General features: G+C 38.8%; 1 protein-coding gene across 2 annotated transcripts in view; it reads right to left on the bottom strand.

Annotated features, from left to right (window-relative positions):
• Positions 1 to 20,520, bottom strand: part of VPS41 (VPS41 subunit of HOPS complex) — a 99,875-nt gene that overhangs the window by 41,019 nt on the left and 38,336 nt on the right. For both annotated transcript variants that reach the window (XM_054161005.1, XM_054161006.1), the window contains exons 6-10: positions 16,239 to 16,301; positions 15,013 to 15,078; positions 5,285 to 5,404; positions 2,179 to 2,325; positions 910 to 976 (exon numbers count right to left, since the gene is read on the bottom strand). In XM_054161005.1, coding sequence (XP_054016980.1) covers positions 910 to 976; positions 2,179 to 2,325; positions 5,285 to 5,404; positions 15,013 to 15,078; positions 16,239 to 16,301 — 463 coding nt within the window. The remainder of the gene's footprint in view (positions 1 to 909; positions 977 to 2,178; positions 2,326 to 5,284; positions 5,405 to 15,012; positions 15,079 to 16,238; positions 16,302 to 20,520) is intronic.

Below are 20,520 nucleotides of genomic sequence, written 5' to 3'. Positions count from 1 at the left end.
CACATCACCTAGACTACACAAATAAGAAAGCAAAGGAGAACATAAACCACAGAAGGAAAAATTGCAACAAAAATTATTTTCTAGCACTGTATTCAAAAGATTTTTTTTTTTTAAATAAAGATAAGAAGAATTATGAGAAATGTAGTCATAGCTGAATAAAGAAGTGTCTATTTTCTCCTTACTACTACACTGATCATTATTTAACCAAGACGATAAAAAACCAAGTTCTCTAGAAATCTGCTTGAAGGGAAAGTTAACACATTCACAGTTCACTCAAGGATCTCTGACTTTACATGACCACAGAATTTAAAAAGTCTCTCCAAATACAAAAAAACCCCAAAGAAACTATGCAGGAGGACATTATAACAATCTTATCAACTAAAAAGAAGATACTTAAGCTACTCTGAACTGCAATAGCTTTTTCAGGCTAGAATGGGAAAACAGACCTTATAAGCTTATACCATTTTAAAAAACAATAGATGTCCTTGTAGGGACAGGCTGTGAGAGTTGGGGCTGTTCAGCCTGGAGAAAAGAAGGCTTCAGGAAGACCTTATAGTAGCCTTCCAGTACCTGAAAGGAGCCTACAAGAAAGCTGGGAAGGGTCTTTTTATAAGGGTTTCTAGAGATAGGATGAGAGGGAATGAATTGAAGCTTGAGGAGGGCAGAATTAATTGGATATTAGGAAGAAATTCTTGATAGTAAGGGTGGTGAGACACTGGAACTGGTTGCCCAGGAAGGTTGTGGATGCCCCCTCCCTGGAGGTCTTCAACGCTGGGCTGGACAAGGCCCTGAGCAATGTGGTCTAGTGGAAGGTGTCCCTGCCCATGGCAGAGGGTTGGAGCTGGGTGATCTTTAAGGACCCTTCCAACCCAAAGCATTCTGTGATTCTATGAACTTGTGCAAACATACCTATTTCCACATAGCGGTTTGGGAGGTCGCGCATCTCACTGGCATGCCGTTCTTTTACTGAGCAAATCTAGGAAACAGATTTGGAGCATTATGATGCTGAACAAACTGCAATTCCTAAAATGACACCAACTTTTTCCCAGAAACTCCCCCCTGTTTTTGGTTTTTTTTTTTTTTTTAATTAAGGCATTCTCAGATACAAATTTCTGTATTTCAAAAATAAAAACAAACCAAACCAGGCTCTAAAAGAGTCATGATGCATAACTGAAGAAGAAAACCAGACAAGAAAATTGTAGATGTAGTCTGTAGCTTTATAAATATGCTGGAGGAGAAGGAACATGGGCCACATGAGAGAAATCCCAAAGCATTTGCCCACTATAATTCTTCATTGTAGTATATATGTGACTTTGGCTTTGGTGTTTTCTCACCGTGTGTGTCTCACTACCTTACAATTTCAGTATGTACATATAAAGAGATGCAAGTAACCCAAATGTCATGAAGCACATCTAGTCCAAGGGGAAGGACAGATGACAAGTTTAGAACAAATCTCCTCATTTGTTAAACTCTAAGTTTGATGCTCCAAAAGCTTTTCACGCTTCACCTACCTCACTTGACCCTCCCTCTCCATCTAGTCCTACTGTGCACTTTTAATTTCCCACTGTGCAGAGATGTGCCAGTCTGTTATTAGAAAACAGCTAACAGGCTTGTAACAAACTCCTGTCAGGTACTGGTCTGAGCAAATCATAGTCAGTCTGCAGTGCACAAGTTTGAAATGCCAGTTCCCTGCTGAAAGCAGAACAAAACCCCAAGCAGCCTGTCTCTCTACTCCACCCCATTTTTCCCCCCCCATAGTTGACTGAAATCATGTGGCTGTTTTAGCAGTCATAACCTCTTCAGCCCTCAGAACAATCCCCTCCAAAAATACCACAGAGTAAGTTGTTCTTCCTTAATGCTCATCAAATGAAATTAATTCAACAGCTCACTAAAAGCTTTCCAAAGAGGAAATCTCTGCAAGGCACAGAGGAGAGAAGTGTCCCTGAGGATTACATGTGCTGCATGCTCACACACAGAGATCTGTCTGACCGCTGGGTATCTATCACTCCTCCTCCTCCTCACAAGGGTCAGTCCAATGACATTTCTATGGCAGCAGGCATTCCGCATGCTGTAGTCAAACTAAATTCTATTTTTTTCGATTGTCTTTGCTTTTTAGAAATAATCCTCTGTTTGTCTGCGATAACAGCAAGCATTTATTACAAAGACAGGTAATTGCACCTTTACTGAATTTCCCCAGCCAATAATCAGTGTTAAATTATCCTTCCAGCAAAGGCTGCAGGGATACATATCTGGGCGAAGGCTTATGTCATCTCGAGGCACGTTGGTAATCCTTTGCTTGGAGATCATGTCAAGTATCTTCACGCCCTAGAAGTTTAAATACAAGAGAACTTTATTTACTGTGACAAACTCCTACTCACCACATCCCATATTATTTTGTATGCTAAGGCAGTCATTGGAGTTTATGGCATAAATTTCAGAGTAGGGCTGAGCATGCCAACAGAAAAAGCTGTTGATACAAAGACTCATCTAGCCCAGGAGGTGACAGAAGGGACAACAGGGTTAGAGGAAGTTAGATATTTTAAAGTTCACATGCCAAATGAAAAGATGTAATAAGGAATGAGTGGCAGATTAGCAACTCCAGTCATGAACCTTGTTGGGCTGGTGCTAATAATAGAGAAACAAAACCGAAAAGAAAACAACACGGGTCTTCCACAACAGCTCCTGTAGAGAAGGAGAAATTTCCACCCTGGAAAAAGAAAAGATGTGAAGCAACAGCTCATGAAGATTAAGCCAATCTATACTTCTCCAGAAATGCATTTATACTCTTACACTAAACCAGAAAATTTTAATGATGTTTGGGTTTGTACGCTGTGATTTTTTCACTGCCTCCTCAGGGAATCTCCTAACCTAACAGAACAAAAAGTGTAATGAAAAGAAAATTAAAACTACTTCAGAGAGACAAAAAGAGTGACTATTTGGATCTTTCCATACCATGCAGATGAGGTGAGCTACAGCCTATCCAATAGCAAAATGGAGATTAATTTTGCATTAGGTAATGGCTTGTTCTTAGAGATCTAAAAACAAAAGTCCTGAAAATAAAACAAAGTATTTTAGTTGGTTTTTTTTTCTGCTCACTGAGCTTAAAGAACAACTCTCATGATCACAGAAATGGGGATGGAAGGGACCTTCAAAGGTCAGCATCCAGGATGCCATTCCCTGTTAGGATTTTTCTAGTGATAAAACTGCTTTAAAAGATTCCTCTGCCTGTTCCTGTCCTCCCCCCAACCCCGGCTCCTGCCCCCATGAGTTTCTATGTCCCCAGCTACACTTTTGTCCTTTTTTTAATCACAAGGGGCAGTAAGTGCTATGGGGGTGGGCCAGTCTGGTTTGGTTTTTTTTTTCCCAGTGAACTTTGTCACTGAAGAACTGTGAGCATGGAACACACTCCTATTGGCGTCTCTCTGGTCAAGAGCAACCAGATCTCTGGGTATGATAAACAAAGAGCTTATGTTTTGTGTTTTCCAAGCTCATCCAATAAAATCTGCAGTCTTGCTTGAACTGTGTATTTAATAAGTTGTCTTTTATTAATTTTACCAGTTGGGTTTTCAGATAATGCTGATCCATATCATAGTTTCTGGTTTTCTACATGGCAGCACATCCTACATGGGACAGAATAGCTTATGTTTAAAATGCCTTTCAAATCAATAGCATAAGATCCTCTAAAGTTATGTCATTTGCATTATGAACTGAGAGAACTTCCACTCAAATTCCTACCATGAAGGCAAAAAAAACCCCCGTTCAAATAGAAGGTAGGCAGCAAAACATCTCTAAGGATTGGTTCCTTATGTATCTCAGTTTGTAATACTTCCACTCTTGGCCATGGATTAAGGAGAAGAGCAGCAGCAAACATGGGTTCCTCGAGCATCTGACAAGCAGAATTAGACCTTGCCTAAATGACCTCAGAATACCCAACATCTAAAAACCTCACATAAAATCGTGCCCAAAAAAACCCATCAGAGGCGTAAGAAAACAAAACCAAGGTAGCCATGCACAGACAGTAAGAAGTAAGGTTATGAAAGATTTTCTTTGACTTAGAAAGGAGAAAAAAAAGGAATAAAAAAGCTTTCCAGAGGATGGAAATTTTTTTAAAAAAGGTAAAGGGGGAAAGGAAAGGCCAATAACCAAATATATTAATCTTTCTGAGGGCAAGTGTCATTTCATTTTTCATTGAAAGATAGGCCCTGACCATGGCTTTTTGTCTCTGACAGATGGCTCTCAACATTTTATTAGTATTCTGTGTTCTGATGTGGCACATCACCTCTAGGGAACTGTCCTATCTATTCCCAGCAGATTCACCTAGAATATATATTTTAATTGTATGGCTCTGAAAAGAACAAATCCTTTAAAAAGGTAATGATAGGTAAATCAAGCACTCATAGAAGTTTCAATTCTAATAGAGTTATTAAAGGGGGTTAAATAAACAGAAGCCCATCCATAACAATTTCATATCAAACTGGTTGTGAGAGGACTGAAAGAACAATGGCTTAAAAATATTTCAATAAAGCTTTCTCTTCAAGAGGGAAAAGCAGCAGAAGGAAAACAAGCTTGTATTTCAAAAGTACTTTCAGCACATTTTAAAATAAGAGTTTGGAATTTAGGCAGGATACACGCTTAAAAACATATCCCTCACTCTTGAGCTTTAAAACACAGACCTTGACCCATCAATTAGATATACAGTGATAGGTGAACTGCAACACTCAGCATGAAAGCAACAGTTCCAAAATATGAATTGCACTTGGAGCAAAAAGGGTCTATTTTCTCCTAAGTCTAGTCTTTTCTACTGACCTACCAAAATGAGAAATTACTACTCTTTCTTTGTTTTGTTTTAATTACAATCTGCAACATTAGAAGTGCATATTAGAAAATCCAAACATCTTCGCTGATTTTTTTCTTCTTTCAGGGACTGGCAATATTCTATTATTTATATAAAGAAGAGTTGCACTGGCAGCCCTTCCTCACACATTTCGCTTCAATAAACTGCACTGGTCAAAAACTCTGCCATACAACAGTGTACAGCAGTGACTATTCCCAACAGTGGTATGTGTAGTCACTTTTCTTAAATCTCTTCAGAAGTGGCAACCATATGGAAAACAATGCCAACAGCAAATGCTAGAAAAAACACCATCCTTTAACACCTTTTATACATGATTCTTCAAATGTCCCATTTTTGAAAGGCACATTTTGGCAATTAACATTGAAACATTTTCAATATCAGTGTAATGCAGCAGGATTTTTGTTCATCAAACTGAGGTGACATACTTACCATATTATTGGCCCAAGCAATTAAGTGTCCTCTCCATTTTACATTTCTTATATTTCCTTCCCCTTCATGTAAAACCGAAGGCTTCCATCTATTCATCCAACCTCTCTCATATAACAGCAACTATGGAAAAGTGCAACAAGAAATATTTCTCTGACACTTCTGTACATAAACTTAGGAGGTATTTTTTGCATCATTATCCCTTATTCTGCTTGGATTCAAGGCCAATTAAAAATACGCACCTATGACAAAACAAAGTAAAATAAAACATTTTCATAAGTACATATGCATTGAGAATGTGCTGTACTACAGAATTCAAGTTATTTTACTAAATAATATTAAGGAGCAGGCCTTTCATGAAATTTCTCTAAAGAATAGTAAGTACAATTATTCCCCTTTTCAGGATAAAATATTATGGCATTAGAGAACCTAAGCCTACAGCACACTAGTGACAACACTTTAGAAAGCTGGTAAAGAAACCTGGCCTCTTCATATCTATTCATTGATCTGATAGGCTCCTTCTTCTGTCAAAAAAACAGGTAGACAAGAAAATTATTTAAGTCCCCCCAGCCTGTGACCTTATTTTTTTGCTTGGCCCTAAGGAGAACTACATGCCCACCCACAGTGCTCCAGAGATGCTGTTAGCCCTGCAAATGCAAACTGCACTGTACCACAAATACTGCTGATTGTAAAACCAGCAGTTTTTACTGGGAATCCTGGGCTCTGCAAGTAAGGAAGGTGTTTTAGAGTATCTAATTGTACAGATGTTACAAAATGCTTTGCAGCAGCAAAGAAAACCCCAGCTACATACAGTCTGTACAACAGTCTTGCTCTTTTATCAGTTCCTGTATGGTTTGAGGAAGTTAGTTAATAGGATTCTAACACAGAATAACTTTGAGTGATGCAAAGTGCAGTGCTTGGAGGGATATCTAAATAAGAAGCTGAAGTACCTACAAAGACCATACTCTAGGTCCTGCCAATTTCTGCATGAGTATGCCCAGGTACAAACATACGCGTAAGCTGAACCTGAGCTCCCATACACAAACACATGCATAACCTGAACCTCACACAAGTGGACAATGACCATTAAGAGGCGCAAAATGCTACCTGCAAGGACTGTTGCAATTCTAACAAGCTAAATCAAGCACCTATGTTAATAATATTTCCTGTCTAAGGTCCAGCTGTAGGTGCTTTTTATGTACATGGTCTCTCATGGCCTTTTTTTGCATAAATCCGTCAAACAGTAAGGCACTAGTGGTATAAAATAACGTCTTTTAACAAAAGGGGATTTTTAACAGCAATTACACAGTCTTGCCTGTCTCTCCTAAAGCCACAAGATGGCCCCCGAAGACAAGGAATTTCTTTAAAAGTTTCAAGTAGTCCCTATCTAGGAGAGTCCATCAGAAACTTCCTGTGGGTGAAGAGTCCTGCAGACACCAAATTTCTCGTTCTTGCCACTTTAACCCAAAATAACTTTCAATCCTACACAATGTTGACATGAAGGCCCACCTTTAGACAGTCTAGATTGTTTTTTCCACCTACAAAAGGCCACTCAATAAAACTCTTAGAAAATACGCCATTTTACAGCAACCAAGACACGACACAGATCAGGAGTAGGATCCACAGTCTTCACGAAAATCCATTAGCAGGCTGTCAGGTAGATATGAAACACAGGAGGAGCCCTCAGCTTAAATTAATTAGCACCACTCAGAAGCTAAGAATGTCACCAAAAATAAATGCTCTGCTAATGCAGACTTGAAAAATCCCATTTTTCCTAGTTCACAAATGCCTAAGCAGAGGTTCAACAGATAAAGAACTGTCACTTAGATGCTTATTCCAATGCAACCCAGTAAAGGTAGTGTTTCATCTGGATGTACTGGAGAAGGCCATAAAAACTGATGTGGGTGATGTACAATGTTAAAGCTGGCTGATGCCAATTATATTAATTGAACTTTGAATCTTTTCTGCTTGTGATTGAATCATGATTGAAGTTTATTTATTACATGAAGATGCAGAGTAAGCTTGAAATGACACTTTGGAGCCATTGTGTTACTGTTCATGGGGTGTGAACATCATGCTTTTTCATGACTCTCTACCCAAGTAAGAAACTGTAAAGAAACTAACCTGAGAAAGAATCAGGTGAAGAGAAAATAAATGAAAAAATCCTGCTTCAGTCTATGGTCAGCTCTAAGCATGTGCTTAATTAAAATTTCAGACCAAGGCAGTAGAAGACAACAGTCTGATACTGCCTGCAATAGAGCTGGAAAGTGAATCTGAATCATTGCAGGACCCAGAATTCCCTGTTTTGTATCAGCAAGTACAATAGGCCCAGAACTGAAGCCAAAGGACACTCAACATTGTGGTTTAAAATAAAAATCTCCAAACATGCTTTACTAATTTATCTGCAATGCAATTATCTGCATTTTATTTATACACATAATGTGATCTTTTTATTCTCTCTTACAGCAACAACACCTGGGAACTGAGTTATGGACCCCAGAACTGAGCTCTGCATTTTGGAACAGGTATCTATTGAATGCATCTCTCTCAACACCAGCAGCCTAATTTATTTCTTAGTCTTCCTTTCTGTCTTCACACTGAAATGTTTACTGTACTAGAAAGCCATTTAAAACTTTAGAGAAGCTAGACACACAACCAAAATCTGCCCTTTCAGGAGGGGCTCCTCCTCCTACCTCACTCTCTTTTTGGGATAAGAAAAATATTTTAGGGCTTTATTTCCCACAAAACCCATATTTTGGCAGTCAGCATTCACAGAACTTACATTTCAACAGAAGCCACAAACCCATCTGGTTGCATTCTCTGCAATACAGTTTGTGTTCTCCTCGTTTGTGATTTGCTCTGCTAAATCTTTATAGACCTTTGTTACAATACAGTACTGCTTAGAACACACTTCCAGCATCTCTTCCATGTACCACAACGTGGTAATATAGCTAAAATAAAATAAATTCTGACTTCAAGTGACATACAGTGCAATCTTCTGATAGTTCACTACTTATTATTTTGCAAGCCTTCTTAACTGCTTATGTTTGTCCACTGGATTGTTAAGAAAAAAAACTGAAATGCCTGAGACAAGAGGATGGTGCAGGACACTTTTTGGTTTTGAAAACAAGTGGATATAATTCTCTTGGATCCGTGAATTCATCTCTCTGTATTTTTCACTACCAGGAGATTAACCTCCTCCATAAACAGCTCAAAACTCTATTTTAGAGTGCATGCACTAAAGAGAACTGCCTAGTGCTTGGATTTAATGGAGCCTCTCATGCAATTAGCATTAACACTAATTACATATAATCCCGGTCTTTATGTACAGGAATTCTCAGTCCTCTGAACAAAGATGCCAATGACTGCAGCTTTGGTAGTATCAATACAGGGAAGCAATTCAATTCAATCTCATCCCACTACCAAGTATCACCTTCAAAATGCGAAAATAAAAGATGTCTGTCTGTACACAGTGAAAAGTTTCAAAGGGAACACACTTTTACTGAAGCACCTAGCACAGCATCCTTACTTTGTTTCAGCAGAGCACCTTCTCTGCAAAGATCTGGAGGAGTCTTGCGGACGAAAAAGGCTGAGACTTCAAATTGTAATTGAAGAGTCACCTTTCCCCATTGCAGCACTGCTGAATTAGCTTGTATTTCACAAAATAAAAATGAGGAAAAAACTTCCTGTATTTTCCTTGTCCTGTTCTTTGTTTGCCTGAGTGTGAAGATGTGTTCACCTGTGGCATTTATTTTGGTTTTTGGTACCTGTGTCACCAACTCTCCCCTTAGCCAGGCAAGATTACAAAAATCTAAAACGCTACTGCCATGGTGATCACTACAGAAATTTATTGTTTTCAGCATAAACCAAACACTTACAGGCACAGCCAAGATTAACAGATACCTGAGAGTAACACAGAACAGCATGCCACATGAAGACCTACTGTTCAATCGAGCATCCCTAGGAAAATATATAGTGACAATAAAAAATTATCACTTCTGTTTGGAATGGTGATGGACTGGATGAGCTCAAACGAGGCAGAGAATAATGTAAACCTCAAGTTTTCAACTGAAGATGAATTTTCAAAATACCTTCACCAAATGCTGGTGTCTAAGGAGCCGAGGTGTGGATGGAGGGGCGGGCAGGAGGTGCAGTCAAGGGAAATCAAGCAAGGAGGCACTGGCAGACAACAGCACTGAGAAGTAAGGAACGGCAAGCGAGACACAAAACAGGAGCTGCTGCCCCTGTTCATGCACAAAGAAGCTAGAAATTTTGAGATGTTTAATACAAACAATGCCAACTGACTTTTATTAGGCTGTACTTTTAATAACTCAACTGCTGGATTCCAGCTGTCGCCTATTCACAAACAGCTACAGAATTAACACCTCAGAAAGCAACTCTGCAGCCTTGCAGGCAGAGACAGCAGCTCTCACACATTTCATATATTTAGATCCTCTTTGCCTGCCACCTCAGGCAATGAAAAAAGTTTTCTACGCAGACATTTGCAAAACACACAGCTACATACACTATGATCTATTCTCCCTTTACACAAACCAAATTTATTTGTTACAGCACAAGGAGCATGTTTTTGGTTTCATGATAAAGATGAAATGCACATACAAATAATAACAAAGAAGAAATGTAAGCCAAATAATCTGCTTATGAAGGCAGCAGCACATCAGTACATATCAAGTAAATCACAGATGTGTATAAGCATGGCTTGCTTGCTGCTACAGCTTGTTTCCTGCTTATGGTAAATTATCCAATACATGGACAGAAATTGCCATAGTATTTACTCTTTCTTCACTTAAACCAGACCTTTGAGTATTTACTGAGTGACATTTTATAGCTTACAAAGCAATCTGCCTTTCTTGTCTGGTACTCTTCTACCCAACATAATGCCAAACAGCTGACTATCTGCTTTCTAAAAATGGACTGTGCTGCAAACAGCATCCTGACAATTTAATAATTTGTCAAAGTAGTCCAACCAGTTATTATGAAGTATGTATCGCAGAGTTCAGAGGTAAAGGTCATCTACTTACTCACAAAGCAAAGTGCATCTGCTGACGCTAAAAAGTAGACAATTAAAAAACCCCACAACACCACAACAATCAACCCTGAGACATTCCCTGGCAGACCTGACTTTAACATACGCATTCTACTATCCACACCAGCAGTTTCAGGTCCCCAAGAATGGCATTTGTCTTCCCAACTTTTGCCTTTTTTGCAATCACTATCCCTTCTCTATGACATTGCCTCACCTGTAGGGGAAAGGAATTTAAATCGAAGAGTCATAGAACGGAATCACAGAATCACCCAAGTTGGAAGGGCCCTCCAAAGGTCATCTAGTCCAACCCCCCTGCAGTCAGCAGGGGCATCCTCAACTAGACCAGGTTGTTCAGAGCCCTGTCAAGCCTCGCCTTGAATATCTCCAGGGATGGGCCCTCAACCATCTCCTTGGGCAGCCTGTTCCAGTGCTCAACCACCTTCAATGTAAACATTTTTTCCCTAAAATCCAGCTTAAATCTGCCCTTCTCTGGTTTGAAACCACTGCCTCTCATCTCTCTATATCCTTCTTGTAAGCCCTCTTCAGGTACTAGAAGGTCTTTGTTAGGTCTCCCCAGAGCCTTCCTTCTCCAGGCTGAACAACCCCAGCTCCCGCAGCCTGTCTTTGTAGCAAAGGTGCTCCAGTCCCCTGATCATTGTCGTGGCCCCGCTCTGGACCTGCTCCATCAGCTCTGTGTCCTTCCTATATCAAAACTTCCAGACCTGGATGCAGTACTCTAGGTGAGGTCTTCCCAGAGTAAAGTGAAAGAAACACCTCTCTCAACCTGCTGGCAACACATCTTTTGATGCATCATTAAAAATATGTCTTTACATCTACTTCCACCATATATATACAATACGAATATGTTGTGCAGATATAGACACGAACTGATATGAAAATGAGACTGCTGTGCTCTATTCAGTCACAGAGTAAATTTTCAGTTTTATCTTGGTTCCCTAGCCATTGAAAGGTTTCATATTGGGTATTCAAATCAGCACTTAATATACAAAATGCATGTTTTAGGGAAATGAGGAGGCTCAGTCCTTTAAGACACTGAATAACTTACTCTCACACTGACTTCAAAATTCATTTGCTTTATCATGCTGAGTCGCCAATACCATGCTGGGTAGAGAACTCTCCAAAGAACCTTCATTAGCACAGATTTGGCAGAGTGACTCAACCACTTCAGAGGATTCACTCTCCTAAAATTTTATTACCAAAAACTTTGCAACTGGTTACTGATGTTAACAAAACCATGAAATGGAGACTCTCATCAATGCCTCTGCCAAGAAAGAAACCCCCAGTTGTCTCGCGCTAAGTTATCCTTACATAAGATGCAGTAGCTGGTTCTGAAGTGATCCAGTCTTGACTCTGGAACTGAAATATCCTTCAGTCTTCTCTCTTTGTTAGTTCTGCCTCTTTAGCCCTCTGGATATAATGGGTGCTTGGACTTTGCAATAGCATTCATTTAGTTGATGTGCTGAGAAAGACCAGTGCTCTTACCAGTTAACTTAAGAACACCTTGTTTTCAGCTCTGCCACCCTCATTTAGGTGCTTTTACCCTGTTATTTTTTAAGATTAGACCCTTTTTTAAAACGTAGAAGGTTATGGCCTTCAATAGCACAGTATTTGTCTTTTCCCTTGCTTTGAAGCTGTACTGTCTTCTCTGGACAGGACTGGCCTGTTATTTACAATATACAGTATTATTATTTCAGGGTTACCATCATCTGCCAAGTCACCACAATGGTGTTGTAGTTAATTGAAGAGAAAGGGGGGAGGGAAGCAGGAAAGCATCTGTTTAGTATGGTACCTACTGCTCCTCATTGTGATCACATCAACATTTCCACAGTACCTGCCTTGTTTCTAAGTACAGATAATATTCATTCATTGGGGAAAAAAAAAAAAAAAGTGAAAAAAATGCTCTCCAGCCCAAAATAGAAGTGAATTATATTATCCTAAGCTTAATCAAAGTTCTTTACTTTTAAAAACTACTGCTTTAGTAAGCAATTTAATTAGTTCATAATACAATTTAGAGAAAAAATTGCTCTTAAAGCGCTCTGGTACGTGCCTAGTTAAGCAACTGTATAAAAACATGCACAGTAGAGTTAAGCTTCCAACAGCCTGCAATGATTTAAACAGTTACCCCAGGGATCACTGCTCTCAAGTCAGCTTTATGTTGAGCTGAGTTTGTAAGACGTGGAAAATCTCAGCATCACACAACAATTCACCCACCTGTGCAGGGAATGAAGGACCTGCACTGAGCATCCCCACAGATTCCATCCCCCTCATTTATTTTTCAAAGGGATTGTTGCTCACCTTTACCATTTTCAGAATTCTCTAGGAACTGAAAACTGGTCTCTTAAATACATTTGATATTGTTATGAAGAACAGTATACTTCTCGAAAAATTACAGAAGGTGGTATCTTACAATTATAGCACCCCCGCTGCACTGACTAAGGATCCTACTGAGGCAGATGATTGGCTATAAAAGTAGTAAGCAGATATTAAAGTGTGTTATTTAGAAAGGAGACAAGAGTGTTAAGGTTGCGGGGGGCAAGATCTTGATTCTTATGTGCACGTGTGGTATAGCTTCTTTATTTGGTTTGACCGTAAACCAAATTCAGCATAAAACTCAGGTAGGAAATCAATAACATCCTTCTTGTGTTCTGAGACAATAATCATGTTTGTAATGCAACTACAGGAGGTTGAAGAAGAGACCAAATTTCATTCAAGGTGCTTTTACCTCCTCAACTTATCACAGCAAACTGTCTTTAAAACCCCCAACATTTAAAACACTAAATGCATTACTGCCATCATGTCCCAAAACAACAAAAAGCAAAGACTCCAGAACCCTTTGGGTGCTAAGTTCACACACTATGTTTTTGAATGCAGCTCAGGCAAGGGTCATAGCATGAGGGTTTTAAGGAAAACTTTTTCTCTTAAACTTGATGAGATTAGCTTTACCTCTGTCCTTACTGCTTTCCCTCCATTGGTGCTGGTGGGAGCATGCCTCCCACCACAGGCAGCCATGAAGCCTCCACCACTGCCATCACTATCAGCTATGATGTCCACACAAAGGCTAAAAGTGCAGAGACCTCAGGAGCTACAGGAGGTCCCATCCCCCTCACTGAAGGAGCTCACCCAACTACACAACCTCCAGACACAAGGAGGGTGACTGAGGTTCGCAGCCTGAGGTGGTATGCTTTAGCCTGATTTTCCACGCTTTGGCAGACCAACTCCCTGCTGCCTACTGCCCCCATATAGCTCTTTGGCTTTATCCTTAAGTAGAGGTTAAATAAAAAGCAGGGATGTTTTTCAAGGCCTTTTTCTTGGATCAGAAAAAATGATAAATAAATAGCAAGAATTTAACTCTCTGAATTTTCACAAAGAATTTGTTGCTACCTTTACAGAAGCACATATGCTCCCTTTGGAGGAAAAGAGAAAAGGGAAAGGGTTTCTACCAGAAGGCTAACAGGTTTTATTTTTTGGTTTTATGTATCAACAAAATCAAATTACAGGTGCCGAGGGACATCTATTTCAATGCTAAGTATCTTATGTTAAGATGTCAATTAAAGTTTTCCTGAAGTGGAAAGTTTCTCAACAAAAATGAATGCATTAAGAATGAGTATACCATTCCCCAGAGGACAGAATATAAAACAACCTGTCAAGTAATCAAAGATAACCAAAGAGAATGTGTTAACTCCCTGATGTTTTTTTCTGTTCGGCATCAGGTGAATGCAAGCTCTTTTACCACCTGACGGAGCCCTGTTCTATTAATTCTCTGCTTCTCTCTTTCCATACTCCTTTTATCAGCACTAAAAAGCTTCACAAACTGGTGGCTGACAAAGACATACACTGACTGTGCATTATTTTAAGGACAACACCAACTCCGACCAGGCAGCAAAAGCTGTCAAGCATACATGCCACTTAAAAAGCAGACTAGAGCACAGCTATGCTTTGAAATGTACTGAACTGTTAATGAAAATTAAGTTCAGCACTAGAAGTCTATATTTCTTACACGCTGGCAAGGGAGCACCACGGCATTCAGTTTGATGCATCTGTAAGTGAGGATTGTTCATCCTTAATTCATAAGAGAAGGCAACAGGAAAATTCCATGAATTCAAGACACTGTTCCTAATCAAACTTTTCACATTTTGACTGAAAATATTCAGTGTAGTAGAAAATACTTCTAGGAATTGGAAACAGCTGTGATCTGGAGGTCAGAATTGCACCCCGCACTAAGGCGACACCTCATGCACATTTAAAGTAGCAACTATTCTAAGTAGGAGACTTAAACTACACAGATACAAATACTTAAAAACGTGGCTGTTCTATTCCAACAGCACCTCCCCTGAATTACTCTTAAAACAAACAAAAAACTTCACACCACAAATAAGAACTGATTTAGAGATTTGGGGTTGTTTACTGGGAAAAAACAACCACAAATGTAGACGGAACTATTTCCACTCTGAAGCTCACTTTGTTGCAGCATGCTTTTAACATAAAAAGCGCACTTCCTCCCACCCCCTTACCTTCAGAGTTTGTCTTAATTAAGAAAGACTATGCATAAAGAGAAGGAAAAAGTAGAATTCTTTGCTGTAAGTATTAAAAATTCATTTACACAGCCTTCTGAGCGATTTTTAAAAGCTGTTTAAAGGCAGGCTAAGTTCACTGCACTGCTTACCTTCTTCCCTCCTGTTACAAACTGCTTGAAGTGGGATCTTACAAAATGAGGATGAACAGCCACAATCTGAAGGGAGGGGAAGAAAAAATGAAAAAAAGAAAAGATGATTCTGGCTTAAACAAGAGTTTACAGGAAGCACCACATCAATTTTTAAACTAGATAACCCTTTGCCAAGTACTAAGATTATAGCCAAGTTCTTTCTCTGAACTAAAGCCTAGTTGTTTCAGATATCTCTATTTGTTTTTCCTAGAAAAGAAAAAAATTATATGGCATGTGACAAGTCAGACACCTGACACTGAGGGCCACATTATACTGAACAACTGTTTTGGTTTTTTGCACAGCAGGGAGCAGAATTAGGACCAGCAGAACAGGACTGCCATGAACAAGGGTTATCCCAATTCAGTCTACTTGTGGACCTGCCTACAGGGCGCACACAACCCATCCCTGTTGCAGGATGACCTCTTGTAGTACCAACACACCTCAAACAGTCTCTTTGCCCTACCTGTTATGTGTCAAGTGTGGGAGACACAGATGTATGAGCAGTAGGGCCCTAGGAGGCAAGTGATCACCTCTGAGGTGTGTGGAAACTTAACAGCCTCAGAAGATCTCAAGCAGCAAAATGCCATCATTTGCCCACACCATCTTTCCTCCTTCAAGAAACATTTTAAGAAACATTCTCATTTTAAAAAGTTAGATCTTCACATATATCAACTAGAGGTGCTTCCTCAACAGCTAGATGTCACACATCTCTCAAGGAGAGTATAACTGAAGTTTTCCCTTCAGACAGAGTACAACTGAAATCTTCCCTTCAAACAGGGTACATCAGCATCATCACCCATTGTTTTATCCCAAGGTACGTTTAGCAGATATGAATTGGTTGCCAAATATTGACCTCACAGTTAGCAAAACCCTCAAAATTTGTATCACAGATCTACAAAGAAAGCAATATGTTCAGACAGGTAACAGCTGAAACAGAATAATTTCTCTTTCACTTTGCCTTCTCTGTTTGAAAAACTCAATAATATTTCATACAAACCCAAGATCGGCTTTGTTCCTGCCTAACCAGATCAAAAGCTTTTATATTGAGATAGATAACTATTTTCTACTGACTTGAATAACATCACAAAGAAGTGATACTCCTCTCTCTCTCATTTAGATTCAATGTGACCTTTCTGTTATTAAAGATGATGACAACACAATTACTGAAGATTAAAACAAGCACTTACTTTAATAGGACAGTCAAACGTTTCATGAAACTCTTCCGCCGAATACAATCCAAACACCTGCACCTATAGAAGCACATAAAACACACATAAAAATGTTTACCTAATAACCACTTGACAAATAAAGGTGAATGTAAAACACTACTAACTGCAATACTTATCTGAATGTATCAGTTATATACTTTTTCCTAAAGTGAAAATGTCGTATTTAACAATGAAGAGTTAATTGATCTTGAGCTTCTATTATAGCATGTCTCTTAAAATATTTGCAGCAGTGCAAAATACTTATTATTTTTCCCTTTTTTTGTTATTTTGTTGGAGGTTTGTTGGGGGGGGTTGTTTTGTTGGGGTTTTTTTGTTACAAATGCATCAAAAAGCTAAGTCTTCTTGCTTTAGGCTGATCGAATATGTTTAACAGATACTGATCTAAGTAAGGTAAGAGGAACATAATAACATTTGAGGAAGATAAATTAAAAACTCTTCCCTTCTGAGAAAGAATTGTACAATTTTTTCCCCTCCAAGCCATACAGGGTTTACATAATAAAAAAAGAAATTTGTGACAATAAAGCAAAACCAGCCTGAAAACCAAGTCCCTATGTTTCTTGGCATCCTCTCCTCCTCCCAAGTGCATTCAGAGCTATTTTGTTTTATTCCATGGCGACTGGAAATGTCTTTCTCTGAAAACTCCTCCCTTCTCATCTATGTTGATGTTTCAGTACATTTAACAGTCAGCACTGAAGTTGTAACCATAGGCCACTAGGATACCCATCAGAATCAATCCATTTGAAGAAGGTTCAAGACTCAAAAAAGCCCAAAACAACAGCAACAAAAATTACATTTCTATTGTCAGGAGAATTAACAGATTTTCAAATGTTTTCTTCACTTACAGAGCAGGTGTAGAAGTATCCAATTTTAAGAAATATAATTAGACTTAAATGCTGCAACTACAGAATAGGTTGTCTTGATCTATTTCTAAGGACAACTCTCTTTGGGGCTCATTTTCATCATAATTTTAAGAGGTTACCATAGACTGACAGAAGCTGTTGGTACAAAACCACCCCAGCAGGGATGGACACTGCTGGTGGGAGAAGGGAGGAAAGAGAACATCCCATCAAACAATCAGTGGAAAACTGTATCTGACAGCATATCTACTTTAGAAGGTTCTTAGACAGGTTTAGACATTCATCTTTATTTTCTGGAAAAGGTAAATCCCTTCAGTAACTTTAGTCTGCATGCTCACAAATTAGCCTCAGTGGTCTAAGAGACTTTTTAACCTTATTTCCTTCTCTCCCATTGTGATTCCATCAGGGAGAAAATAAAAACATAACAGCAACAAAAATTAAAAAACTCACAAGAGAAAGATCTGCAGAACAAAGTCAGTAAACACTAGTAACAGGCCACAAATAGTGAGGCATAGTGGCTCTAAAAAAGATCAATTCAGAGGACAAGAACCCACAAAATTCCCACAGATAGTCAAGGAGAAAGAGTAAAAAAATTAGACTTCAGGTAAATTACAAGAAGAACTAAGCCATCCTCAGAGTGCCTCAAAGTTCAGCAGTCTCAGTGAAGTTAAAAGCATCTCAAACCACCTCATCTCCCTTTCAACCTTGTCTCCTGGATACATCTCCTAAGCAGCATTATCAGCTCTGTCCATTACTCATTAGTGAATATACTGCCTCTAACAACACGCTTTAAAAACACTGCTGCATGCACTGTGTAGGGCTGAGCTACTGCTCCAAAGGATTAGAAAATCAATATTTGGAGACAGTGAGATGTATCACAAAGCTGTGATTATGTAAGCCAACCAAAGGGTTGTATTTGAGTTGGGCCTGGCTGTAAGCCTAGAAAACCTTCAGGCTGATGTCTAGAGGATTTTGTTTTCTGGGGTTTTGTTTTCATCAGCTGGCACAGCATATCCAGTGCAACAGAACAAACCAAGCAAGCAACAGAGGAAAGAAAAAATAAGACAGAGCTAAGAAAGGAGAAATAAATAGAATAGATGTCATTAAAATACAACACTACAAATTCCATGGAAGCAGAATCCTTAAAACATCAACAAAACACCTCTCAAATCTAATCAATCAAAATTACCATTAGCAACAGTATCTTCACCATTTTCACAATACTGCATCAAATCTGGCAATGTGATACTCTTTTATGAGTACGAAAACAAAATGGAGCCAGTTAACTAAAGAGGAAAAAACAACTCAGCATAAAATACATGCTATCATGTTTACTCTAGGGACACTGCATAACAGTTTATTACTTCTTAATGCCTTTTATTCTTCAGAGAGAAACTGATTTTTTTTATATTACAAACCTATATTAGATTTGTCTGTTTCTACTTTCTATATCTATTCAGCTCATGATGGTTTTGGGTAGCTGAAAAAAGGAATGATAAGAGTCCACTACATTTTGCCAGTACTGTCTGATTTTAAATATCCAGAACTCATCACTCCAGTGTGTCCAGACTTAGCTGTTTCTTTGCTTTGACATGTAGAAGAAGCAGTCAATCTTCAGTGATCAAAAGGCAGGATAAGAAACACATTTTACCTAGAAACCACATTTCTTGAACATGATCAGTGTAATACTTCATGGATATTCTTAACATAGATGTCATTAGAGGCTCTACAGCAGGGGCAATCACGTTTTTTCAATACAATTTATATTTCTTCATATAAAAAAAAGTTACAAGCCAGCAAAGATGTGAATTATATTGCTGCTACGTAATGACGTAAGTGAGCTTTAGCAGAACTGGAAGTTAGATTCAGATCCCACTGAAATAAGGAAGGAGCTACAAGGAATGCAAAGTCACTATTTTGATATGGCCAGGAATTTCCACCATGTTCTTGTACAGCAACATAACATACAGGGGTGAACTCCTACATAGAGACACCTTTCAGCTTCAAGTGCAAAATAAAACTTCTAAAACACCTGGATCCTTCAAATCTCCAGATGAGCCCTTCAGTGTAGAATATGGTGGCACACTGATGTCCCTGGACTCTATAAATGCAAAAATGATGAGTATTGTACTCATGATACTCCAGTCCTGCATCAAAACCACTACCAAAATTAGCCCTGGCTTGAAGATCAGAGTTCAAGCAGCTCTTTACAGTATGTAATGTCTCCTGCTAGATCCAGAATAGCTGTTTCAGTACATTAAGTCAGATTCGTTATTTAAAGTAGTGGAGTCTTTTCAAATACAGCCACACCAGAGTAGGAATTAAAGATTTTTGCATGATTCTGAAACCAAATACATGTATATTTTTTAAAATACTAATTTATGAAAAATGTAGTCTCACTGCAACATCCATATTTCAAGTCAGTAATCCACAGTCATATCTGAGAAGCCCTCATAAGAGTGCTTCCTTCCCCCCACCCTTTAAAACACCCAAATCAACAATACTAGCTCAACATTTTTATTACCTTGGACAATTACTGACCTTCCCTTATCTTGCTTAGACAATTAGGACACTCTCGCTGTGTTTCTCACAGGCTGTAAAATTCTACAACCCTCTTTGATAGGCACTAGTATCCCAATTACTGTGTCAAGATACTGACATCAAGATATCTCTGAGAAACAAAAGGCACGGATACACTGGCTGCCTGCCTGTGGAGAGGGAAAAGAAACACCCTATTTGGAAGGAAAAGACCACAAGCACATACAGTCTAAAGGGGTTGCTTCCTCATTTTGCCTTCTGCAAAATCCAATTTTATTTTTAATTTATAGAACTTCTACTGAACTGGATGCATCTGTTAGGATCACTGACATTCCTCTTCCCCTGAAGCCTACTCTCCAAGAAATGTTCTCCTCAGGAAGTCAAACGGATATTGAGAAAGGATTTAAATGATTTTTAATGCACTGCATTTGTATATGAGCATTATATTAAAAAAAGATGCTTAAATACACCCTGTGCATTGGAGTTTTATCATTGCAAACCAACATTAGAAAATACTGCCATCGACTTAAAAACAAAAAAAGACATTCTAATAAGTGGAAAATCAATCACCAAAACCACTAAATGTCACAGCTCAACATTCCAGAGAAGCACTGATAATTGTTAGTTATACACTGCACAAATGATATATGTCCTCAGTCGAGGAAGTAGGTGCCAGTTTTTTAGGAAACTGTACATATATTGATTTTACATTTATTTAATGTGGCTGTTGTAAGACACTTTATTCTTCTGATAAACTATGATTGCTTATCAAAAGATTCTATAATTCAAGAGAAACATTCATAACGTGTGTGAAAATGAAAACCACCAGCCCACAGAAATCATGC

This window comes from Dryobates pubescens, chromosome 4 (genome assembly GCF_014839835.1).
Source record: "Dryobates pubescens isolate bDryPub1 chromosome 4, bDryPub1.pri, whole genome shotgun sequence".
NCBI lineage: Eukaryota > Metazoa > Chordata > Aves > Piciformes > Picidae > Dryobates > Dryobates pubescens.
The sequence above is the reverse complement of the archived record's forward strand: the minus strand, read 5'-3'. Positions and strand labels throughout refer to the sequence as shown.